General features: G+C 44.2%; 1 protein-coding gene across 1 annotated transcript in view; it reads right to left on the bottom strand.

Annotated features, from left to right (window-relative positions):
• Positions 1 to 27,691, bottom strand: part of fbn3 (fibrillin 3) — a 268,519-nt gene that overhangs the window by 224,233 nt on the left and 16,595 nt on the right. Inside the window, exons 3-5 of the mRNA XM_078198473.1 lie at positions 25,831 to 25,929; positions 12,676 to 12,771; positions 11,182 to 11,277 (exon numbers count right to left, since the gene is read on the bottom strand). Coding sequence (XP_078054599.1) covers positions 11,182 to 11,277; positions 12,676 to 12,771; positions 25,831 to 25,929 — 291 coding nt within the window. The remainder of the gene's footprint in view (positions 1 to 11,181; positions 11,278 to 12,675; positions 12,772 to 25,830; positions 25,930 to 27,691) is intronic.

The following is a 27,691-nucleotide window of genomic DNA, read 5'->3' as shown; positions in this document are numbered from 1 at the left end:
CAGCGGCGGGACAGGAAATTTTCCGGCTCGTGTTTATTAAATAACTTCCATTAAATTGCATCGATTAAGGTCTTGTTTGTCAAATTGTATTTGTTAAAGAGTGAACATTAAACTACGCTCAATAAAGTTAAATAGTGCCCATTAATTAACCTTCATTAAATTCTGAATATTAAATAGCCTTATTGGAATGGTTTTCATTATGTCCTGCTCATTAAATGGTCTTCACTGAAGGGCATGCTTGAAATTGTATTCATTAAGACAGCCTGCATCAAATCCTATTCCTTAAACGACACTCATTAAATCAGTTCGCTGAATGATCTCATTAAATCTCATTCATTAAATACCATTAATTCAATGGCCTTCATTAAATGGTGTTGATTAACTGACTCTCGATAAATGACCCTTATTAAATCCTGTGGATTAAATCGCATTCATGAGATGGAACTCATTAACCCATAGTCATTGAATTATGTCATTACGCGATCTCCATTAAATCATGTTTATTAAACGGTGCTCATCAATGATATTTGTTGGAATGTTTCAATAATGTCACCTCAAATAGTGTCCATTAAACAGTATTAATTCAATTCTATTTATTATGTCCTGTTTATTCACTATTTTGCATTCATTATAATTAAAATTAATTTGTTAAATTAAATGATGTGGATTAATTTGCAAACATAAAAACAATTCGTTCAATCCTTTACAATCAATTAAAGGTTTTATCTGAAGTGTGGTTAGTGTTGTAGGAAATGTTTCAGCCAATCTGTATACATCAAGGTCCCACAACATAACAATGAGGTATATAAGCAGTTAACCTGTTTTTTTATAACAGATAACCTGTTTTGTTTAAGGAAGAGATATTGGCTGAGAGAACTCCCCTGCTCTTCTTCCAACAGAGGTTTGGGATCTTTTATATTCACTCGAGAGCACAGGTGGGGCCTTAGCTTAATGCATCATCCAAAAAAGGAACATTTCTGACAGTGCAATATTTCATCAGTACTACACTAAAGTGTGAGCGTGTAATATGCATCCGAGGGGAATCAGGGCTTTGAACCCATGACCTTAAGATTCAAGAGGCAAACATGTTACCCCTTGATCCAAGGCTGCTATCTTGTTTATTATTTCGCGGGGGCGGCACGGTGGCACAGTGGTTAGCACTGCTGCCTCACAGTGCCAGGGACCCAGGTTCGCTTGGGTCACTGTCTGTGTGGAGTCGATACATTCTCCCCGTGCCTGCGTGGGTTTCCTCTGGGTGTGCCGGTTTCCTCCCACAGTCCGAAAGACGTGCTGGTTGGGCGCATTGGCCGTGCTAAATTCTCCCTCTGTGTACCCGAACAGGCGCCGGAGTGTGGCGACTAGGGGATTTTCACAGTGACTTCATTGTAGTGCTAATGTAAGGTAACTTGTGACACTAATAAATAAACTTTAAACTTTAGTAATAATCTAAATACAAACATCAAATAACAATCAGAGACAACTTTCATGAATATGATTACGGTATTAAGACAAATGGTGGACATAGCACTTTATCTCATCTCTGAAACATTCTTGAAGCAATTCAGAAATGATAAACAAAGCACTGAAAACTGTCCTTGTTGTTTTGCGAGCATATGGAGATGACGTTAATCTTCTCCTGTAGTTATTACAGTAACCGTGACGATGGCTGCACCGACCACAGCCACTTACTATCCCAAAACTGTTCCTCCGCAGCGTCTGTAACTTTCACAGCCTCAAACTGAGGGGCCATAGGAGATTCTGTTATTTGTGCAGAAGCAGTAATGGCTCAGTGCAGTCACAGATGGTGCCCACGGTGTCTTCACATTGACAATAAAGGGAAATTACTGAGAACTTCACGCAAAAACCTTTTAAAGTTAAAAGTTTATTTATTAGTCACAAGTAAGGCTTATATTGACACTGCAATGAAGTTACTGTGAAATTCCCCTAGTCGTCACACTCCGCCGCCTGTTCGGGTCAATGCACCTAACCAACACGTCTTTCAGACTGCGGGAGGAAACCGGAGCACCCGGAGGAAACCCATGCAGCCACGGGGAGAACGTGCAAACTCCACACAGACAGTGACCCAAGCCGGTAATCGAACCCGGTTCCCTGGCGCTGTGAGGCACCAGTGCTAACCACTGTGCCACCGTACCGCCCCATATAGATTGCATTTTACATATAGATTGCATTTCTCAAACTCTGAGAACACCTTGACTGTAAAAATTATGGTCAGCGTGAAATTCCGATGACAATTTTAATAACCCAACCAGTCTGCCTTTTCATTGAGAACCATCTCTGTCTCCCTGTGCAATTAGAAATCATTTCCCTGACATCGCCACCCAATATCTTGGATCTACCGCACATCAATTCCATTAACTCAAACCCAAAAGTAACACTTACCAACAAACATCGATAACCTAACCAGGTGAAGCCTCTGTTTCGATAATGGGCAAGGGAATGAGTGTACTAAGAAGCTGCACATTTAACTTGCAGACGGCCAACAAGAATGGACCGTGAGCCGCAGAGACAAACAGCAACATGTTTGGTGTGGTAACTTGTGCCTTATCCCATGCAGTAAGCTCTGAGTCTGATCTCTGCAAGATTCCTGGGAGCACAGGTTGTTCTTTGCTGGCAGCAGGGGACGCGTGAACTTTGTCAGTTGTCCTGACACAAGATTAGATAGGGCCTGGCTCTATTACAATCAATGGCCGCATGCCAGAGTTAGTACAGAGAGTTTCCAGTCTGTAGCTGCAGAAACTGGACTGCACATTCCACACATTCTTTCTGGAATTACAAGCCAAGCCCATTTTGTTTCCTCGCTATCAGCAACTTCACTCCTGGAACTGGGCCAATCGCTCTGGTACAAAGTGGAATAAATGAAAAGTCCCTGATCCTTGTCTCTGCAATTCTGGTGTAGGAATATCCTGATACATGTGTCCTTTATCCCAGTCCTAATCCATCTCTGCTATAAAGCTAACGATAGTGTAATGAGAACCGAATGCAGACAGGGCTCCAGCTCAGGGAGGCTCTGGGGAACATAGGCAAACAAATTGCATTGTCCCTTCAACAGGCAACTCCACAAAGCATGCGGAGCCATTGCTTACAAACCAAAGGCACTATTTAAAGTTTATATATTAGTCACAAATAGGCTTACATTAACACTGCAATGAAGTTACTGCGAAAATCTCCTAGTCGCCACACTCTGGCGCCTGTTTGGGTCAACGCACCTAACCAGCATGTCTTTCAGACCGTGGGAGGAAACCGGAGCAACCGGAGGAGACTGGAGCAACCGGAGGAGACCCACGCAAATACCGGGAGAACGTGCAGACTCCGCACAGACAGTGGCCCAAGCCGGGAATCGAACCCAGGTCCCTGACGTTGTGAGTATTTGAGTGCCCCCTCTTCCATATTCCAGACGGGATCAAGGAACCATCCTTCTATGTAGACTATGGGCGCATTATCTCAGTACTGTATATTAAAGTGTGCATTACTACCTCTTTAAAGTTGTGCACTTTTTTTTGCCTGTCCCATTCTATTGCACTAATACAATGATATAGAGGACAGAGAGAGACTGGATCAGCATCAACACATTTATATTTATCTGCAATATCTTCAGATCTGCTATCATTAAGGTAATAATCCGTAGAATGGGCGCCAGAGTAATAGTCCCTAGAGTCAGCCCTGCCAGAATAATAATCCTTGTGAATGCATCACAACTCAGTAATAATTCCTGGAATCAGTCCCACTAGCATAACAGTCTTTGGAGTGAGATTCAGAGTCTTTGTAGTCAGCCTCACCAGAGTAATAATCGCTGGAGCGCGCCACAACTCAGTAACAGTTCCTGGAACTCGCCCCAGAGTAACAGTCTCGAGAGTGAGTGTCAGAGTCCCTGTACTCAGCCTCACCAGAGTAATAATCGCTGGAGTGCGTCACAACTCAGTAACAGTTCCTGGAACTCGCCCCAGAGTAACAGTCCCTGGAGTGGGCCCCACAAGGCATCCATGTTAATGTGGAACAGAACAAAGTAAGACATTCCTACTGAGGCACTAGTGCCCCCAGGTTACAGATAAGCACTTTCAAAAGGGAGACAGCTGAACAGAGTCTGCAGCTTCAGTAAAACAATGGAAGCTGTGTCTCACCTGAAAGCCAGAGGCACAAGCCAATATTTACTGGAGACAAATGAAACCAGTCACAGCAACTTTTGAAACAAAATCTCATGTTTCTCTTCAGTAAACTACTACCACTGGGTATCGCAGTCACGACTCTGACCAAGTGATGATATGCTTGTGGGGTTGGAATCTTGTTCAGTGTACAGTAGGGCATCCCACATCACACTACTGACAGGGTATCAGGTAGATCAGGTCACACTGACAACTTACTAAATAAAGAGAAAAGCAGCCATCACTTACTGCAGTGGGCTTCCCTACAGCTTATTGAATATTCCTGAGAATTCAATGGAATGGTCAAAACTGTATTCCTTCAATAAGAATAGTGGCTATTTGATGTTAATTGTGTTCACCATTTAATCGCCAGCTTCATGCAGATTTAATCCTTGATTGCAGCCGGCAGACTTTCAATCCGGATTGTACTAATTATACTTATGAAATAAGAAAAGTGGTATTATTAAATTAATTATGCAGCAGACCGGAATGGGCCACTATTCTAAAATTAATCGTAGCAGCAGTGGAGACAGGAAGATTTTTAAATATTAAATTTGCAGATTCAGACGGGACCGGGGCCTGAGGGAGTTGAGAATATTAATTTAAATTGTGTCAGATTGCGAGATGGAACAAGGTTGGAAGCATTTTCAAATAGTTTCTTATTTAATACACCAGTGAAAAAAAATCTTTTTTTGCATTTATACAGTGCTTTACATGACCATCTCAAACCATGTTACAACCATTGGAGTGCAGGAAATAACAGTCATCTTGTACACAGCAAACTTCCATAAACAGCAATGTGTTAGTGACCAGATTATCTGTTTTGTGATGTTGGTAGGGGGATAAATATTGACCCGGACACCGGGAATAGCTCTGTCGCTCTTCCGAAAAGTGCCTTTGACTATCTAAGCAGATACGTGTAGCCACGGTCTAATGTCTCATCCAAAAGATGGGCCTCTGGCAGTGCAGCACTTCCTCAGTACCGCACTGGATTGTCAACGTCTTCATTTTTGTGCTCGAGTAGCAGAAAAGCAGCACTATTCGGAAGAGCAAAGATGAGAGCAGCCCAGCCAAGACACGCTTTCTGTAGAGAGAGGTGGCCCAGGAGAGAAGCGGGTGGCCAGCAGGATTCACGGGACAAGTGGGAGAGCTTTGTTGAAGGCTGCAAGGAGATGTGAATAGTGGGGCAGGGCTTCGAGGGATGACGAACAGCAGGAGAAAGGGAGAGACTCCTTGAACTGGGCCAGAAGTATTGGAGGAATATGGGCAGAACACACAGAGAAAGGAGTAAATATTAACAGAGGTGGTACAGCTCTGAAAGGCGACTGGAGCTGGGGACTCACTGGGTGAGGTCTGCCAAGAGGCTGATGCTGGTAACTGCAGACTGACAGGCGATTGTTTACATATAGGATTGCCATTATAAATGTTTATCTAACCGGCTAAGCTCTATCTCTCCCTCCAGTGTCTCTGTACTGTCAGATTGCTATCCAACATTTATTTACATTAGGATGTGCTGCGATTTCCGCCAGCTAAACAATAGGAAGACTAATGGCATCATCTTCACTGCCCTGTTACAAACTCTGTAAAGGATTAACTCGAACACTACTCCAACAATAGTTACTGAGACATGTGCATAAGTCACACAGGAGAGAATGAGAAGTATGTGAGAAATAAGCAGTGGTTCTGTCCTAGTGCTTTGCAATCCTGTACACAGTGGATTATGTAAATTAAGGTTACTTTGCAAAAGGGTTTTTGCCCTTTCGTGAAGTGCGAGATATCCTTCATTTTCCAAGATGATCAAACACCAGATTTCCATATCCCTCAGTCCTCAGTCTTTCAGACTGAACAAACAGTTTGTAACCTTGATATCCTATTTACTGCTCAGCTGACCTTCCATCTCCGTATCCTCTTCTCTCCTTTGCAAAAATTGCCCAAATCCGCTTCTGTAATACTGTGTATTCTTTCACTGAAACCCCTAGCCAATCATTTGTTATCTACAAGGTGACCACTCGGTGATTTTTCACAGAGTCTGCCCAGCACAAAACTGACCAAATGTGATCAGTTTTAAACCCCGCTTGCTTGGTCTTGTCGATGCCCCACTGGGAAGGATGGTTAAAACCATTCTCTTCCATTGCTGCCTAGGCTGGCCACCTATATCCCACCCTCTGTAAATGGCAACTCATCTAGAACTCAATCCCTTTCTCCTATCTTGCACTGAGTGTTGTTCAGCCCATCCTCATTTACCCGTATATACTATGATTCCTCAGTAGCTCCAATTTAAGATTCACGTCCTCGCATTTAAAATCTTCCATAGGCAAATCTCTCTTGACTTTGTAGCCACCTCCATGCAATAACACTGCCGTGTGTCAGTATCTTAATCCAAACTCTTGTGCATTTCTTCATTTCTGTGCCATTTTTAAATTCCTTCGTGGCATAAGGGCATTGCAGGCAAGACCAGCATGTATATTGTCCATCCCTATTTTCCCCTGAGAAATCATCTGGCATTTATATATACCCAATGTGCTGTTTTTGGGAGGGATTTGCAGAAATCTCAGCCAGTGACAGCAAAGGAGCAGTGACATAGTTACACGTCAGGAGGTGAACTTACAGATGGTGGTGTTCCCATGCATCTGCAACCCTTGTCTTTCCAGCTGGTGGAGGTCACAGGTTTGGAAGGTGCTGTCAAGTTGCTGCACTGCATCCTGTAGATGGCCAAGACTGCAGCCACTGTGTGTCAGTGCATCTTGTATATGGCACACACAGCTGTCAGTGTGCATCAGTGCACTTTGTATATGGCACACACAGCTGGCACACACTGCTGCCACTATGCATCAGTGCATCTTGCATATGGCATACACTGCAGTCAGTGTGCAGCAGTGCATCTTATAAATGGCACACATTGCTGTCACTGTGTGTCAATGCATCTTGTAAATGGCTGTGATGATACTGTGACTTTAAGAAATATATTTGTCATGTTTCTTCTGCAAGATCTGTTAGGCAGTTTTTTTATTACCGGTGCTGTTTTCTCTATAACCGTCATTCTCTATTTTTACTATAGTAGCATAATTGCTCCTAATTGCTAGAATATTTGTTCTAATCTAAACTAATGCTGTTCTGCCAATTTTAGTGATATCCCCTGGGGTTTTGCAGAGTAGGACTTGATGAGGCTGATTGACAGGTAAGGTCATATGACTGGGTGGAGCTAAGCTTACACAGAAAAATCAAGTCAGATGCTGCAGGAGTTGATAGAGTGCAGTACTTCTCTTTACCTTTCTCTAAAGTTGAAGACTGGAATCTGCCAAGAAATAAGTCTCTTTCTCTGAGATTCTGCTATTTTGGACTGGATCTTTCTCTGGGAATCATCTGTATGAGAGCCAGAAGACAGGTTCCTGACTGTATTTCTGTCCAGAGGTGTTAAAAGGCTGGAAATCTAGCATCCATGCAAGCGTATCTGCTTTTGGCGTGAACTGGATCTGAAGAAGGGATTTATATCTATGGGGATACTGCTAATTTGGAACAAAAGAGATGGATAGCAATTAAGAATTATACTTTGTCATGTGTAAGTATTTGAATTGGCAAAAGTTATGCAAATTCTTTTTGCTATATTCTAACCATGTTCTGAAATAAAGTTTGTCTTGATAAAAGCTTCCTAGTGGGTCAATTGAATCATACCTGGAGCAAAACACCTTATGCTGACCCCAATGCCAAAATCAAAAGGAAAAGTTAGGGCCTCGGCTAAATTTATAATATACCTTGGAGTTTCTGATCAGGTCCCCTTCAAATTAGTGGCTCTTTGCAGGAGTAAAATCTAAAAGTTCCTTGTTTGGTTTAGGATTATTGGACTCAAGGACAGCGAGAGGTAAGTATTGGTGTTTTCTTTTCAGGTGTTACATTTGATTTATTTAACTAGGGAGTGCCTTGGGGAATAATGGCTCTTTCAGTGGCTTCCTAGGTGTGGAAGAAGTCAGTCAGGGTGGTTTACAAAAGGTGGTTAAAACAAAGCTTTTGGAATTGGCAAACAAGTTGCAGTTGACATTATCTGAAGGGGCAAGGAAGACGGAGATAATTGCAGTGACAGCTCAGCATTTAAAATAGCCAGAAATGCAGTCAAAATCATTGGAAATGGCTAGAATTCAATTACAAATGAAGCAGCTTGAATTAGAAGCAAGAGAGAGAGTAGCAAATGAGAGAGAGAGGGGAACAAAGAGCAAGAGAATTGAAACAGTTTGAATTGCAACAAGAAAAAGAAATGAAATTTCTTGAATTACAGGCAAGGGAAAAAGAACAAGAAAGAATAGTCCTGGCAGAACAAAAAGTAAAAGGCAGAGAGGAAAGGGAAAAGGAGAGCAAATTTGAACTTCGGAAACTGGAACGGAAAAGTGAATGTCGACTTAAAATGACGGAGTTAGAGTCGAGGAGTAGTGATGAGGATGGTGAGGAAGAGTGAACCCACCACAGTCAAAGGTGGGGATTTGTTCAAATATGTCCAAGTGTTTAGTTTCTAACATGAGTTTCAACCTGTGAGGGATAGAAACTGAGGAAAAGAGAACTCCTCAGCTGGTAAAAGTAAAGGAGATCGCGTGGGAGATAGTATAGTTTTTTTTTGTTTATATCTAATTCAATCCAATCAAAGTCCAATTCAAAGTCTCAGCAAGTGAGACATTCCAGATCCAAGCTGACAAGACAGGCTCACCACTTCCTGTCTTGGGCTTGATCTACATGACCCAAGCTGATTGGAGCAGGCATTGCACCTTCTCCAAGGCTTGATCTCATTTGTATCTTAGCCAAAATGCCGAGATGCCGCTTTTAAAAAATTGCTTCAAATGAAACCTCAATGTAACCTCATGACTTCAACTAAGTGCAGGATGCCAAAGCTACACTTGATCTTAGCCAAAAGGCCGAGAAGCGTGGGAGATAGTAAAGATAGTGCAGTTCAGGTTAAAAAGGAAACCCTTGAGGCTGGAAGAGAAATAAAAAGCCTCAGATGCTTTCACTGTAATAAGGTAGGACACACAAAGTCGCAGTGTTGGTGGTTTAAGAAAAGCACTGGGAAGACTGACGCAGTAAAACAGGATAAGCCAGTGGGGTTTGTTAAAGTGGTAAAGGAAACCTCAGTTCAAGCTAAAGAGATGCAAAAGAATGTACAGCCTGGTCAGGGGTTGGTTGATAAAGTGCCAGATCTCTTTAAAGAATTTACTTGTGTGGATAAAGTTTACTCATGTGTACCAGGAGGTAAAGAGGTTTAGCAGATGAATCTCAAACATTACAGAGTACAAACCCCATCCTAACTACTTGACCCAACTCCCTCACACTGTGAAACTGTGACAGCTCCATGCCTGAATCACTAGCTGTATCCTGATTGGTATTAAGCCAGCACCCTCACATGGTCAGACTCAGTAATTCCCATCAGCCAGCAGTGTGTGACTAACTCAAATCCCAGTGTCGATGATCCTGTTCCCTCACATAATTGGGATCAGCAACTCCTCCAAGCTGACATCCTGTGTCATTGATTATATCTGTGCTGATGTTAATCCAGCAGTTAATAATCAGGGACCTTGGGTGCAGAGGGAATCGTTCAGGGTAAAAATAACTAGGCAGGACTGCCCTGTGCAGAACATCAGAAGATAAATATTTGGCCAGGACACGCAACTGAAGTGAATAAGGAAAAACAATTGTAGATGTTGGGCTGAATGTATAAAAATTCATAAAATGAGATTGGGTTCTCCACGCAGAGTAACCCAGGGAAACTGACAGAATTCCCAGAGAGTAACCATGGAGATTGAGTCTGGGATTGCCAGAGTAAGAAGTTTAACAACACCAGGTTAAAGTCCAACAGGTTTATTTGGTAGCAAAAGCCACAAAAGCTTTCGGAGCTCCAAGCCCCTTCTTCAGGTGAGTGGGAATTCTGTTCACAAACAGGGCATATAAAGACACAGACTCAATTTACATGAATAATGGTTGTAATGCGAATACTTACAGCTAATCAAGTCTTTAAGATACAAACAACGTGAGTGGAGAGAGCATCAAGACAGGCTAAAAAGATGTGTATTGTCTCCAGACAAGACAGCCAGTGAAACTCTGCTGGTCCAGGCAAGCTGTGGGGGTTACAAATTGTGTGACATGAACCCAATATCCCGGTTGAGGCCTTCTGATTCGGCCTCTGATATTCGGGTAAGCGTTCTCCAAGGCGGCCTTCACGACGCACGACGGCGCAGAGTCGCTGAGCAGAGACTGATAGCCAAGTTCCGCACACACGAGGACGGCCTCAACCGGAGTTTAACCTGGTGTTGGACTTTAACCTGGTGTTGTTAAACTTCTTACTGTGTTTACCCCAGTCCAACACCGGCATCTCCACATCATGATTGCCAGAGTAACCATGGAGATTGAGTCTGGAATAACCATAGAGTAACCCTCTGAGGTTGAGTTTGGGATTCCCATGGAGTAGCCCTGGGGGAACTGAATCTGGGATCCCACACACTAATCCTGGAGAACTCACTTGGTCTGTGATGCAAAAGCATTTTCTGATAGAACTTGGGAGGCTTCACTTTCTGTGCATTTATTTTGCACTCCCATTTCATTTATTGTAGTAAATTTGCTCTTTATTATAACAGCGAATATGCCTCAAAAGAACTTCACTTGCTGTTAAGCACTCTGGGATGCTCGTGGTCACGAAGGTTTACACTATTGGGCATTTTTACCTCTGTTCACTACATTTGTACCCATGTGACATTTTCACCCCTTGACACCTTGACGTCTGTGTATCAAATCCACATGTCTCACCAGTTTTAGGGAAAAGATCCCACCCCACCCCCCAAAAAAAACACTTTGAAATAGTTTTCAACCAGGCAACGTTGAAGTGGGCCTGATCCCTCAGGTCCTTTACTGCTCCCATCATGGTAAATCATGGGGAAAAGAATCACACACAATGAGAAAGAATTTTGAGATTCATCCAAATGCAAGGCATGTGGTTCATAACCTGGAAGCTAACCATCCCTGAGAACTACATAGAAACGTGGCCTACCTCGTTCACACTGTGGCCCAGTAAACCCGTACACACACGCACAGCGACTCGGTCCAATGCATCGGCCTCCGTTCTGGCAGCCATTTTTGCACACAGCTAATAAGGAAAAGAAGAGATGACATCTGTTGGCAATGTGCCCACACCATTGGTTTGCACAAGGACACAATAGTGATTTTTTAAAAGCATTTCAAAATGCATTAAATATGGTTTCGATTAAGTACAATTTTTAATGGAAATAAATGTAGCCGTTGCAGAGTCTCAGCACAAGGCAGTGTGAAATTGCCCTGAAACTTATATAGATTCTTGGATGGCTCATGGCTTCCTGAAAATTTCCAATTTTATTCGTTAACGGACGTGCCAAATAACATCAAATATTTCAGGGGTAGAGCGGCAGGGAGATATAGCAAAGGATGCCTCCAGTTACCTTCCATATATGGGTTACATCAATGGGTAATGACACAAGTCTGCCATCAGGTATATACCAGACTTTAGAAAGCTCCTCCCAGACCTTGTTTATTACATTAGCCTAATCTTGAAATTATTGGCATATATTTTGGCAGGAATTTGTTTCCGTTTCAGCTGGCGGTAATTTCCTTTTCATGGCAAATAACACAGGCAGTGTGGCTACAAAATATTAAAGTCAGTAATCATTGTTAACCAGGAGGACAGATAGTTATTGCGCTTCTCGTACAGAGTAAAAAGTGGCAGCAGTGCTCATGCTGGACACTGAAGCAAAATAGGCTGTTGGTTGCAAACAGCACAATATAGAATCCCTACTGTGCAGAAGCCCATCAAGCCTGCATCAGCAATAACCTCACCCAGGCCCTATCCCTGTCACCCCATGTATGTACTCTGGGCCCCCTGACACTCACGGTCAATTTAGCATGGCCAATCAACCGAACCCGCACATCTTTGCAATGTGGGAGCAAAGGTTTAAATTTTTAAAAGTTGATTTATTAGTGTCACAAGTAGGCTTACATTAACACCGCAATGAATTCACTGTGAAAATCCCCAAGTCGCCGCACTCCGGCGCCCATTTGGGTACACTGAGGGAGAATTTAGCATGGCCAATGCACCTAACCAGCACATATTTCGGACTGTGGGAGGAAACTAGAGCACCCGGAGGAAACCCACGCAGACATGGGGAGAACGTACAAACTCCACACAGTCACCAGAGGCCAAAATTGAACCTGGGCCCCTGGCGCTGTGAAGCAACAGTGCTAGCCACTGTGCAGTCAACTCTGAACTTGTTAAATCTGCAAGAGGTGATCTTGTCTCAAGACTGTACAGTTACATTCCTGCATGATTATCTATAATTATTGCCATTTCTGGATAGGTTTCACTAAATGAATAGAATGAAATTGCTTATAGTTCGGCTGTTTCTATAAAGAGTGGGAAACACTTGATCCATTATTCTACTCAGCCCTCTCCATTCTGTCTGTGCACTAGGTCCAAGCTGAAGTTTATGTGCAGTAGTGTTGTGTCGATACTCACGCTGCCCGCAGTGTGTCCCCGTGTATCCTTTCTGGCAAACGCAAGTGTCATCCGAGCAGGATCCACCGTTCATGCACCTCACATTACACTGCTGAACTGCAAGGAGAACAAAGCAGGTCAGAGTGACAGAAATCGATTTTGGACTTTTTCACACGTGGCATTTACTGCAGCTGCGTTCAAACGTGGCTTTGAGGCTGCACCAGAAAGCAGCCCCGTAAGGCTCAACATCCCATTCACTTTATTACAGGCTGCTCTTACCCAGTAAACAGGATTAACTAAAAGCTCACTTTGCTTCTGACCCTGTCTCACCTGTGTCTGACTATTCCTCAGTGATTCCGCTCAATTAGACTTTCTATAATTGTAGATTGAGACGATTTAAAAAACCTTAGTGCAAACCGCAGATAAATGATTATTAAAGACTCTTTTAATGCTGAATGGAAGGGTGGAGATTCTTTTCTCAAAATGATTTAGTGTGTTAATATTTAAACAGCCCAGAGAGGACGATTTGCTCCTTTTTGGAGTTGAGCTGAACTGGATTTGTCTCTTTACACGGTCTTCCAATTTTAAATAGGGTGGGAGCGGGGCAGAAAGGAGACCTTCGGTGCTGTAGGGAGGAAAGGTGGATGGCATCAAGCTCCAACAGCTTGCATTAAATCATTATTACACGGCCACAGGGCGCACAATGGTTAGCACTGCTGCCTCACAGCACCAGGGACCTGGGTTCGATTCTGGCCTCGGGTGACCGCGTGGAGCTTGCATGTTCTCCCTGTGTCTGCGTGGGTTTTTCCGGGTGCTCCACTTTCATCCCACAGTCCAAATATGTGTGGTTAGGTTGATTGGCCATGCTATATTGTCAGGGGGATTAGCAGGGTGAGGCCGCAGCTGGAATATTATGTGCAGTATTGGTCCCCTTATTTGCGGAAGGATATATTGGCCTTGGAGGGAGTGCAGAGAAGGTTCACCAGGTTGATACCAGAGATGAGGGGTGTTGATCATGAGGAGAGACTGAGCAGATTGGGTTTGTACTCGTTGGAATTTAGAAGGCTGAGGGGGGATCTTATAGAGACCTATAAGATAATGAAGGGGCTGGATAGGGTAGAGGTGGAAAGATTCTTTCCACTTAGAAAGGAAGCTAGAACTAGAGGGCACAGCCTCAAAATAAAGAGGGGTCAGTTTAGGACAGAGTTGAGGAGGAACTTCTTCTCTGAGGGTGGTGAATCTCTGGAATTCTCTGTCCACTGAAGTGGTGGTGGCTACCTCATTGAATATGTTTAAATCACGGATAGATGGAATTAGGGGTTATAGGGATCAGGCGGGTAAGTGGAACTGATCCACTTCAGATCAGCCATGATCTTATTGAATGACGGGGCAGGCTTGAGGGGCTAGATGGCCTACTCCTGCTCCTATTTCTTATGTTCTTATGTTATCTGTGGGGTTACGGGGATAGGGTCTGGGTGGGATTGTTATTGGTGCAGGCTCGATGGGCCAAATGGCATCTTTCTGCACTGTCGGGATTCTATGAATTCACAAAGTTAAATACGTCTTCCTGATCCTGGCACCATCCATCCTTCTGACCAGAGCATAGCAGAACCTTTACTGAAGCACACAGAGCGCATTCTCACAGAGAGGGTTAGACACTGGTATCAGAATCTCACTCAATTTCATCTCAATTAATGGAACGCAATTTTTTGAACATGGCACAATGACTGGCTCATGATCGTCCCTGTCCAATCCTCTTTTCCACATTCCACCCAGCTGGCGCTTAACGCACAGATATTAAAAGCAGGAGTTCACCCTGGTGTGTCCTCCAGCCCAGGAGGAGCCATTGAAAGGGAGAGAATGCAAATCAAAATAAATGACTATTTGGGGAAATCTGGCTTTGGAGCCTGCTGTGAACTGGCCATTTGAAGCCACTTGTTGACCCCCCACTCTAATGAGATTTCTGCTTTCTCAGCCAACTCATTTATTTGAATTCTTTATTTGTGCTTATTTATTTGAATTATTATTTCAAAGACTACGGGAGGAGTTGTGGGTGCCAGAGGCTTGAGGGTGGTCAAGGATGGGGGAGGGGGCGGGCAGTAGGTTGGAGCGAGCAGATGGGCAAAACATTAACATACTTTTAATTCCTTGGGAAAACAGTATGTCTGCCAGCTGTTATAACAGAGGAGAGAAGCAGCCCTCAGTCATTCAAACACATATAATCATAATAAGATCATTGCCTAGCCCTCCATATGTGCATCTGGCCACCTAACAATGGGAAAACACTCAATGGGCCAAATGGTCTCCTAAAATTCTAAGAGGATGAGACAGGGTAGATTCATAAAGTATATTCCCGGTGGTGGAAGTGTCCAGAATGAGGGGCCATAGTTTGAAGATAAAGGGTAAACCTTGTAGAACAGAGGCGAGGAGAAATATCTTCACCATGAGAGTGGTGAATCTGTGGAATTCACTACCACAGAAAGTAGTTGAGGCCAAAACATTCACCGGAATTCTACCGTCCCACCTGCCGTGGAATCGGAGCGGGTGAGGACGCGGACAACAGAAATGTCCGTTGACCTTGGACGGGAATTTCCAGTCTTGCTCGAGCGAGACCGCAAAGTCAAGCCCATTGTGTGATTCCAAGAAGTAGTTAGATAAAGCTCTTGGGATTAAATGGATCAAGGGATATGGGGCCGGGGGGGGGGATGATCAGCCATGATCAAAATGAATGGTGGAGCAGGTTCGAAGGGCCGAATGGCCTACTCCTGCTTCTAGTTTCTACATTTCTGTGCTGAACTATCCTACGATTCTTTGAAACATTAGAGAAATGTCAAGGATATCCCACTTGTGATTTTCTTTTAATGCATTTTGGATTAATTATCCACCGGATCACTACACTAATCAAACTTGAAACATTTCATAGAAATCATAGAAACCCTACAGTACAGAAAGAGGCCATTCGGCCCATCGAGTCTGCACCGACCACAATCCCACCCACGCCCTACCCCCATATCCCTACATATTTTACCCGCCAATCCCTCTAATCTATGCATCCCAGGACACTAAGGGGGCAATTTTAGCATGGCCAATCAACCTAACCCGCACATCTTTGGACTGTGGGAGGAAACCGGAGCACCCGGAGGAAACCCACGCAGACACGGGGAGAATGTGCAAACTCCACACAGACAGTGACCCAAGCCGGGAATCGAACCCAGGTCCCTGGAGCTGTGAAGCAGCAGTGCTAACCACTGTGCTACCGTGGTGCCCCAAAGGTTCAGCCTAGTTGGGCTTAATAAGACTGAATTCTGAATCAGTACTCCTCAATGTTGAACTTGGAAATTCATTTCAAATATCGATCTAGTTTTTCATTTCCAGCCATTAATAAACCAAACCAGGATTGAATTCTCCTGACCTCTTGTCTGGGTGGAAACCCCAATAAAATGGCACAAATGACTTGTCACACAGATTGTCCAAGGTTCCTTCTGATCTTTTCATGAAATCACGCCAGAATTAAACAGCAATTCTGCCCCGCTGTATCTTATTCGCAGATATTTGTACAATTTTAATGCTCCCTGTAATTGTTGCATGTTTGTATCCCGGAATAATCACTAAATGTTATTTCTAAATGGCCAAAGCAAATGACTGAAGAACAGGAAATGTTGCTGCAGTAGTGTGCTTTCAAATCACAGATATTCCAGATCAACTAATGTGTCTTGCTCTTGGTTGTTAATTCCGTCTTGTGATCTCTACAATTATTGTGGTTATCCCAATGGGACTGCGAGAAGCAGGTTACAGATGTTAGGGCGTAGTCGCGGTCACAGCGATTGTTTACAGTGAAAGACAATACTCAAATGGCCCCTGTTTGTGGATTTACAATTTCAAATTGACGAATGTCAGAGGTGGTTCAGTGGGTATGTCTGAGACAAGAAGGTTCTGGGTTCAAATCCCACTCCAGAGATGTGAGTGCAGAACCTTAGGCCGACATGCCAGTGTAGTATTGATGAAATGCCGTCTCTTGCATGAGATGTTAAACTGCTTTTTCACTTGGATTTAAGAGATCCCATGGCACAATTCCAAAGAGGAGTAGGGGAATTTCCCCTGGTGTCCTGCCCATTATTTATCCCTCACTCAACATCACTAAAACAGATGGGCTGCTCATTATCACATAGCTAGGTGCACAAATGGGCTACCGTGTTTCTTAGCTTACAACAGTGACTTACACTTCAAACGTAGGCTGTAAAAGCACTTTGGATTGACCCGAGGTTATAAAACTATAAATGCAAGTCTTCTTTCATCCTGGAAAATAAACTCTCTCAAAGTGATTTCCAGATTGTAATTCATGTGAACAACCATCTTAAGTCTACTCCTTGCACCACTACTTGGGAGAGTTTGACCGAATACTGCACTTCTACCTTACCGCCAACGAGGGATTCTTTAAATACCAAGAAGCCACGGGGCTGTTATAATTAGCTTTGCACTTCACATGGTGCAGAACATGCCCTGCACTGACATTTCACTAAAGATGTGTGGCTCAGACCGCTCTATGCTGTCAGTAATCAGAGCGATCATTCACAATTCTTGTCCATTAACTCCACTCACCATGCCTAGAGGCTATGAGCTCTAAGCTACCCAATCTAAGCAGAATGATTATCTGGCTGATTTTGTTCATCTCTGAACGGGTCAAATTCTTCTTCAGCTGGAATGCTCTCAGAGGTGAAGATAAATGTTTACTTTCTGACTGTTCGTGCAGCTGTCTCTCCAGAACAGAAACCTATCACTCAATGTGACCTTAAACCAGCTTCGCCTCTCCCCACACCCTTCCCCCTCACACACCAACACCCTCCCCCCGGCTCTGGAAGGTGCTAGTTCCTGCAGGGATACAAGTTCCACGGTGCGAGCTATCCTCCAATACTTCACCCCTGCCTCAGCTAGACAGCTGAGTGCCAGCACATTGTTGGATACCATAGCGTTATCACAGCTGTTAAATCTTGTAGTCCTGAGGCTTTTCTCAATAACTACCCACAGAGAGGCGTCAGGGAACACAACAAAGTCTTCTCACACTACATTCCAAATGGAGACTGCCCATTCTGGGCAGATCTCAGCAGCTCACCCCACACCTGAGGTCACATGAACCTATTCCCTTAAAGGGCCATGCCCCAACATATATAACATCTGAACCTCAACCTGTCCTCCCTGATGTACACATGTCCACTTTCTACTCAGAAGTCTTTGCATTTGCCTTCCCCAGCCAAAGGGAGTGCTGAATCCAATCAGAGCTCTTACTCTGCTTGTTTGCTTTTGTCTTGGATAATAATCAAATCAGTAGCCCTTGCATCAAGCTTCTGCTGTGTATATCTTACAATACGCCCAGGACTACGGCCGGATTTTCCAGCCTCGCTCGTCCCGAAACCATAAAATCCTGCCCGAGATCAACGGACCTTCCTATTGCCCGCCCCTGGCCCGCTCCGATTCCCGTGGCGGTAAAATTTTGACCTATGTGTCCAATGGTATAATGTTTAACATTGAAGGCTGTCCTTGACTACTAAACATGTACTACACGGTTGTCTCTCTCTCTCTTTCACTCCCACTCTGGGACATTCTAACAGAGTGAATTGCTGAATCTTTGTCCCTGAGACCAGGTTTTATTCCTGGCTGGGAGTTAAACTAGGCACTGCAAACCGGGAGCGAAGCCAATCTCCCCAATCTCAACTTGCAGGGAATTTGAATTCTGAGGATACAGGGAGGGAAATGTATAGGATAATGAGGAGGAGAATTTAATTATTAAACTATCAGGTTCTTGTCTTTCCCCTGGCATTAACTGGAGAGTGGAACTTACCTTGTGAGGGATCATCACTTGCTGTGTAAATCTTTAACATAAAAATTTAGTGCAGGACTAAACACTGAAGTTACCCAGCATAAGATAGGATAAGAAACTAAGTGACTTCAAACTGATCCTGAAACAGAGTCAACGCGTCACATGAGAACACAGGACAGGGCAAGCTGTTATATCCAATTGCCCCCAAAAAATCTTTATTTACATCAAGATTCAAGTAACCAATCGCTCGACAACTTCTGTTGCAAATACGTTCTGTAGAAAATTGAAATTTGGCCTTGGTTCCTGGAAGGCAAAGTTGGGATAGCCCAGTTTGTTGCTGGCGGAAGATATCTGATGCAGGACAGCAATCTTACAATTATTTAGCTCAGATACATTCTGCGCCAAGACTCCTTACAGGTTCTTGTCCATTAAATGCTAACAACCTATTGACCTCTGCCTGCTGTGCAGAACCTCTTGTGGCTGGTAGTTCTGCAAGAAGTGGCGGAGCTTGCCATCAGATACTTATCTCTGAGTCTCTGTCTGTCTAGACTCTGCTAGATCAATCTTCCTGACTTTTTGGTCCTTATTATTATTTCTGCCTTGACTCAGTTGTTGTTAATTTGGGGACAGAGTTAGGCAGCAGCCAGATTGAACCCAGAATGGAAGGATGAAACTTTCCTCTTTCTGTTGGATGTAATGTCACCAGACATTAGGTTAAATCTCACGGGATCCAGGGTGAGGTATCTAAATGGATACAAAATTGGCTTCCTGACAGAACCAGAGGGTGCTTGTAGAGAATTGTTTTTCAAACTGGAGGCCTGTGCCCAGTGGTGTGCCTCAGGGATCAGTGCTGGGCCCACTGTTATTTGTCATTTATATGAATGATTTGGATGAGAATATAGGAGGCATGTTTAGTAAGTTTGCAGATGACACCAAGATTGGTGGCATAGTGGACAGTGAAGAAAGTTATCTCCAATTGCAATGGGATCTTGATCAATTGGGCCAGTGGGCTGACGAATGGCAGATGGAGTTTAATTTAGACAAATGCGAGGTGATGCATTTTGGTAGATTGAACCAGGGCAGGACTTACTCAGTTAATGGTAGAGTGTTGGGGAAAGTTACAGAACAAAGAGATCTAGCGGTACATGTTCATAGCTCCTTGAAAGTGGAGTCACAGGTGGACAGAGTGGTGAAGAAGGCATTCGGCATGCTTGGTTTCATTGGTCAGAACATTGAATACAGGAGTTGGAATGTCTTGTTGAAGTTGTACAAGACATTGGTAAGGCCGCACTTGGAATACTGTGTTCAATTCTGGTCACCCTATTATAGAAAGGATATTATTAAACTAGAAAGAGTGCAGAAGAGATTTACTAGGATGCTATCGGGACTTGATGGATTGAGTTATAAGGAGAGGCTAGATGGACTGGGACTTTTTTCTCTGGAGCGTAGGAGGCTGAGGGGTGATCTTATAGAGGTCTATAAAATAATGAGGGGCACAGATCAGCTAGATAGTCAATATCTTTTCTCAAAGGTAGGGTAGTCTAAAACTAGAGGGCATAGGTTTAAGGTGAGAGGGGAGAGATACAAAAGTGTCCAGAGGGGCAATTTTTTCACACAGAGGGTGGTGAGTGTCTGGAAAGCTGCCAGAGGCGGGTACAATTTTGTCTTTTAAAAAGCATTTAGACAGTTACATGGGTACGATGGGTATAGAGGGATATGGGCCAAATGCGGGCAATTGGGATTAGCTTAGGGGTTTTTAAAAAAAGGGCGCCATGGACAAGTTGGGCCGAAGGGCTTGTTTCCATGCTGTAAACCTCTATGACTCTATGACCAGAGGAGGTGTAGAGGAAGCTTCAGTCTGCATTATCCCATGACCTGGGCAATGTTCAATAAGGCAATAAAGATATTGCTTTATGCTGTGCCTAACTTGTGCTGTACCCTGGGCAAGAATATTAGACACCGTAGGTGAATCTTCAGTCTTGTGCCACCTCCCCCACTCACCAAAAGTAACTTTTGAAGATGAATATTGTGCATTGATGTGAATAAAAATGCTGCATTTATAATTATAGATGTATTTTACATGCAAAAGTAGAATATTATGATATCGAGTGTACATTCTTCTTGTTCTAGACTTTTCACAAGATCTGTACCAGAAGAAATGCACATTATAATGTGTAATCTTGTTCACATGATGTAAAATTGTGTGTTCCTGTAACAGGGTGATTTTATGCACAATTTACACACTCAATAAGCACTCTGATAGAATGAGCTAGATTAAATTACATTCTTTGATATTATTTACTGGTTCACGATTCTGAAGTCATGCAAATGTATTAATTTTAAAACTGTCACATAAACAGAATGAGGAATATAATATAAAATTTTGCAAAAGATTGCAATGTAAATGCATGGAAATCTGTATGTCTGTCAGTATATGTGAATGTATATCAGTAACTCTATACCTTTCATTCCCACTGCTGAAGCCTGTATGTTTACTTATGTAGCTTCATGAAGATGGAAATAAATTAAATATTAATTTATGGTATCATTGGCTAGACATACAGACGTATTGATCTGTTTTGAAACAGACACTTTGCCTAAGCAAAGCATATTGGCTTATAGCAGCAACAATGTCATGTCTGTTAAGGACAAGCTACCTTCATGAAGATGCAAAGGGCCCAATTTGACCATTTTCATTCTAAGTGCTGAATCCGGGCCTAATTCAGATCCGACTTAGAAATCTGCTTTCAGGCGCCCCCATACGCTCTCAGCCTGAAAAAAACATCTCCAGTCCCATTCGTGCTGTGGGCGGGGCTTATCGTGGCCGAAACGATCGGAGCTCTGAACTGCGCATGCGCAGTTGGAAAAAAAATTTGAAAAAGCGTGCCCGTGTCAGATCGCTCCCGGGCCGCAGAAAGCGGAGAAAGTGGCTCGGGAGCAAAAAGCGGGAGCGGTGGCCCCCACACACATCACTGTCCCCCTTATCCACCCTCCCGCTACCCACACACATCACTGTCCCCCTTATCCACCTCCCCACTACCCACACACATCACTGTCCCCCTTATCAACCCCCCCGCTATCCACACACATCACTGTCCCCCTTATCAACCCCCCGCTATCCACACACATCACTGTCCCCCTTATCAACCCCCCCGCTATCCACACACATCACTGTCCCCCTTATCCACCCCCCCCACTACCCACACACATCACTGTCCCCCTTATCCAGCCCCCCACTGCCCACACACATCACTGTCCCCCTTATCCACCACCCCACTGCCCACACACATCACTGTCCCCCTTATCCACCCCCCCACTACCCACACACATCACTGTCCCCCTTATCCACCCCCCCCACTACCCACACACATCACTGTCCCCCTTATCCACCCCCCCACTACCCACACACATCACTGTCCCCCTTATCCATCCCTCCACTACCCACACTCATCATTGTCCCCCTTATCCACCCCTCCACTACCCACACACATCGCTGTCCCCCTTATCCACCCCCCTACTAACACACATCGCTGTCCCCCTTATCAACCCCCCCGCTACCCAGACCGATCACCCCGCTGTCCCCCTTATCAAACCCCCCGCTACCCAGACCGATCACCACCCCTGCCCCCCTCCCCCCCCACCAATTGCCTGCAGAGTGGCAGCGGACACCCAGCCTCCCCCGCACCCCCACCAGAGATATATCTGCCCCCCCACCAGGGGTCCATCTGCCCCCCCACCCCGCCCCGCCAGAGATCCGTCCTCATTCACCCTCACCTCACCCAGAGGAACATTTGACCCGCCTCCTCCACCCTCCCCACTAGACAACGATCAGCCCTCCCCCCTCACCAGATATACATCTGACCCTCCTTCTCCACCCACCCGCCACCCCCCACCCCCCGCTGCCCCCCACCTCCCCCCCCGTCTGTCCCAAAAGTTAAAATTCTAAATTGGGGCAAGGTCAATTTTGATGGTATCAGGCAGGAACTTTCAAAAGTTAATTGGGGGAGTCTGTGGGAAGGCAAAGGGATGTCTGGTAAGTGGCATGTTTCCAAAAGTGTGTTAACCAGGGTTCAGGGTAAACACATTCCTCTTAGAGTGAAGGGCAAGACTGGCAGAAGTCGGGAACCCTGGATGACTTGGAATATTGAGGCCCTGGTCAAGAAGAAGAAAGAGGCACATGAAGTGCATAGGCAGCTGGGATCAAGTGAATCTCTTGAAGAGTATAGGGGGTGTAGGAGTAGAGTTAAGAGAGAAATCAGGAGGGCAAAAAGGGGACACAAAATTGTTTTGGTAGATAAGGCAAAGGAGAATCCAAAGAGCTTCTACAAATACATAAAGGGCAAAAGAGTAACAAGGGAGAGAGTAGGGCCTCTAAAGGATCAACAAGGTCATCTATGTGCGGATCCACAAGAGATGGGTGAGATCCTAAATGATATTTCTCATCAGTATTTACTGTTGAAAAAAACATGGATGTTAGGGAACTTGGGGAAATAAACAGTGATGTCTTGAGGAGTGTACATATTATAGAGAAGGAGGTGCTGAAAGTCTTAAAGCGCATCAAGGTAAATAAATCCCCGGGCCCTGATGAAATATACCCCAGGACGTTGTGGGAGGCTAGGGAGGAAATTGCGGGTCCCCTAGCCGAGATATTTGAATCATCGATAGTCACGGGTGAGGTGCCTGAAGATTGGAGAGTGGCAAATATTGTGCCTTTGTTTAAAAAGGGCTGCAGGGAAAAGCCTGGGAACTACAGGCCAGAGAGCTTCACATCTGTGATGGGTAAATTGCTGGAAGGTATTTTAAGAGACAGGATCTACAGGCATTTAGAGATGCAAGGACTGATTAGGGACAGTCAGCATGGCTTTGTGAGTGGAAAATCGTGTCTCACAAATTTGATTGAGATTTTTGAAGGGGTAACCAAGAAGGTAGATGAGGGCAGTGCAGTTGATGTTGTCTACATGGACTTTAGCAAGGCCTTTGACAAGGTACCGCATGGTAGGTTGTTGCATAAAGTTAAATCTCACAGGATCCAGGGTGAGGTATCTAAATGGATGCAAAATTGGTTTCTTGACAGAAGCCAGAGGGTGGTTGTAGAGAGTTGTTTTTCAAACTGGAGGCCTATGACCAGCGGTGTGCCTCAGGGATCAGTGCTGGGCCCAGTGCTCTTTGTCATTTATATTAATGATTTGGATGAGAATATAGGGGGCATGGTTAGTAAGTTTGCAGATGACACCAAGATTGGTAGCATAGTGGACAGTGAAGAAAATTATCTCCAATTGCAATGGGATCTTGATCAATTGGGCCAGTGGGCTGACGAATGGCAGATGGAGTTTAATTTAGACAAATGCGAGGTGATGCATTTTGGTAGATAGAACCAGGGCAGGACTTACTCAGTTAATGGTAGGGCATTGGGGAAAGTTACAGAACAAAGAGATCTAGGGATACATGTTCATAGCTCCTTGAAAGTGGAGTCACAGGTGGACAGAGTGATGAAGAAGGCATTCGGCATGCTTGGTTTCATTGGTCAGAACATTGAATACAGGAGTTGGGACGTCTTGTTAAAGTTGTACAAGATATTGGTACGGCTACACTTGGAATACTGTGTGCAATTCCGGTTACCCTATTATAGAAAGGATATTATTAAACTAGAAAGAGTGCAGAAAAGATTTACTAGGATGCCACCGGGACTTGTTGGATTGAGTTATAAGGAGAGGCTGAATAGACTGGGACTTTTTTCTCTGGAGCGTAGGAGGCTGAGGGGTGACCTTATCGAGGTCTATAAAATAATGAGGGGCATAGACAAGGTAGATAGTCAATATCTTTTCCCAAAGATAGGGGAGTCTAAAACTAGAGGACATAGGTTTAAGGTGAGAGGAGAGAGATACAAAAGTGTCCAGAGGGGCAATTGTTTCACACAGAGGGTGGTGAGTGTCTGGAACAAGCTGCCAGAGGTAGTAGTAGAGGCGAGTACAATTTTATCTTTTTAAAAGCATTTAGATAGTTATGTGGATACGATGGGTATTGAGGGATATGGGCCAAATGCGGGCAATTGGGATTAGCCTTGGGGGTTTTTTAAAAAAAAGGCGGCATGGACAAGTTGGGCCAAAGGGCCTGTTTCCATGCTGTAAACCTCTATGACTACTGTCTCCTGTAAGAAATTCCAAGGACCAGCAGTTACTGTGGACAGGGACCCTTCAGCTGTGAAGAGGTATCTGGACACTCCATGAATATTCATTTTCCCTGACTTTACTTGTTTCTTGGCTAAATTTTTAATATCTGACACTGCAGAATTTTACGTTTTTTGCGTGCTTGGAAAGATTTGCCAAAATTTACCGCCCCGCCCACTACACGAATCGGAGCAGGCGAGGGGCGGACAATGGAAAAGTCAGTTGACCGCGGGCGGGATTTTAGGGTTTGGGACGCGCAAGGCCGTAAAATCCCACCCATTGTGTGTGTGCTGCTTTGCATTAGTGGGTAGTTGGACAGATTTGTACATTTCAAACCTTTGTTAATAATTTCTGAATAATTTCTTTACTTGTTAACTTAAAGGAACCAAACTGCCTTATTTCTTGCGCTGAGCTATATACAGTTAAACGTATATTAAATTGTCAATACCTTCCTTTTAAATCCAAACTCTGTTATAACCACACAGTAGTGAGACACACAGAAAAGTCAGTTCGCCCCTTTTCACCTGGTCATAATAGTAATTTCATCGATAGTTCATTCAGATTTTTGCCCCCACATCCCCTGCCAAATTTTGCCACTCTAGGCAACCACCTTGTTTGCCCAGGGTTTGCATCAGCCCTGATTGAACCTGATCAGGAGGTGTTTGATGGGCCAATGTACAGATAGCGTTACTCTTTGATTTGATTTGATATATTGTTGTCACATGTATTAACATACAGTGAAAAGTATTGTTTCTTGCGTGCTATACAGACAAAACGTACCGTTCATAGAGAAGGAAACGAGAGAGTGCAGAATGTAGTGTTACAGTCATAGATAGGGTTTAGAGAAAGGTACTCAATACCTAACCATTAAATTTGTTAAAAATGTTTTGCTCCATCCTTAAAGTTACAAAGCCAATGCTCAGAGTGGACCAGGCAAACTCAAATCCATTCCTTGCTTGCTCCAAAACACAAATTCAAATTCCAAATGAATCCAATTCAAGGTCCCCACAAGAGGGACAAGCAAGATCCAAGCTGACAAGATAAGGCATTGCATCCCATCTTGGGCTTGATCTGATGCTTGATCTTAGCCAAAAGGCTGAGAAGCGATAACCATTAAATTGATGAAGTGAAGGGCTGTGGTGCCAGCATGTTGTCCCATTATTTGTTGAGTAAACGGAATGGAATGCCACTTACTTGAACCAGATCCACAACCTGGTGAGAGCTGCCCGTTGGCACAGGTGCACATGTTTGGTCTGGAGCAGAATCCATCACCGCATGTGTTCCGACAAATGGCTAGACAAAGACAAAAGGGAATGCACTTCAGAAATTGGCAGCTTGGTGCAAAGCAATCAAAGGTATAATTGGCTTTTAATAGGTCACCTTTAACCCAGTTGAAGCCAAGGTTCATCCATTTATTGTCATGTTACAGTGTCACATTTACAGTGACATATTGCTTTTACAGTGAAATTGTAGTTATATTGAAATTGACAATACCTTGTTACATTTACAGTGACACTGTGCTGTTATGTCTCCAGTGATGTTATGCTGTCACACTTGAAGTGACACTAAGCAGTTAGTGGGTGAAAGCCTTCCTGGGTTTGAATTAGTTTTACACGTCAAAGATTAGCTTGCTGTATTTTACTATTTTGTTTTTATTTTAGCTTGCCATGTCCTTGCTACAAGAATCTTTCACTATGGCTAGAAATGCACATTTTGTTTTACCAATTTTAGCCTTTCAAAACCCTTACAAGTTGCACCATTGCGCCCAATCTAAAATAAAGGGCAACACGGTGGAACAATGGTTAGCATTGCTGCCTCACAGCGCCAGGGACCCGGGTTCAATTCCCGGATTGGGTCATTGTCTGTGTGGAGTTTGCACATTCTCCCCGTGTCTGCGTGGGTTTCCTCCGGGTGCTCCGATTTCCTCCCACAGTCCAAAGATGTGCGGGTTAGGTGGATTGGCCATAATAAATTGCCCCTTAGTGTCAGGGGGATTAGCTAGGGTAAATGCATGGGGTTATGGAGATTGTGGTCCGTGCGACTCGATTAGCCAAACGACCTTCTGCATGTAGGGTTTCTATGAAATTAAATAATTTAGATCAGAGAGATTAAGTCAGTTAGACAGACAAGGATACAGCCTAAATATAATTGAAAAAGACTGGAGGAAGTGAGAAGTAAACATTTATATTTTCATTTAACAAGTTAGGGAGTTAATTTTTTTTTCATTCATGGGACATGGGCGTTGCTGGCTGGCCAGCGTTCATTGCCTGTCCCTAATTGCCCTTGAGAAAGTGGAGGTGAGCTGCCTTCATGAGCGAGTGATACAACAGAGTGGCTTGTTAGGCCATTTCAGATGATAGTTGAGAGTCAACCACATTACTGTGTCTCTGGAGTCACTTGTAGGCCAGACCAGATAAGGACAGCAGATTTCCTTCCCTAAAGGGCATTAATAATGGGGAATAACTGAAATCTGAGATGCTTTCTTACTGCAATAGTAACGTTTGGTCTGTGTTAGACTGTGTGAACTGGGCTGAATTTTGTGGGAGGGTGTGCTGGTTATTCATCCCCACCCATGAAAGAAATATTGGTTCCAAATTGACCAACGTTGAACAAGCCTCCACCCCACCCTGCCCCATTGCCATAATGCACATCCAGCAGCCTTGTGGAGGTGAGGATCAGGATTCTGTTGTTCAAGGAAGTCCCATCTTTGGCAGGCAGCTCCACAAATTCCAGTAGCTCCAGAACGCAGCCGAGGGCACTGCTGGGACTGCAGGGAGGCCTGGGAAGAAATTAGTAATGGATCCTGGAGGACCTGGACTCAGATCAGTCCAGGGTTTCAGATGGGAAGTGTGGGGGAGAGGTTTGGTGGTGAGATGGGAAATGACAATGGGGGGGGGAGAGTAACATCTTGGGAAGGGGTGCCCCCAATGCAAAAGAGCACCCCCAAAGCACCCCCTTCCTTCCCACGTTTTAAAGAGTTGGATTAAAAAATCGGCATGTCTATTCCTGCCCGCCTGCCCATGCCAGTCATATTATGGCATGGGCAGCATAATAA

Source organism: Mustelus asterias, chromosome 26 (assembly GCF_964213995.1).
Source record: "Mustelus asterias chromosome 26, sMusAst1.hap1.1, whole genome shotgun sequence".
Classification (NCBI taxonomy): Eukaryota; Metazoa; Chordata; class Chondrichthyes; order Carcharhiniformes; family Triakidae; genus Mustelus; species Mustelus asterias.
This window is presented reverse-complemented; position numbering and strand designations above follow the sequence as displayed.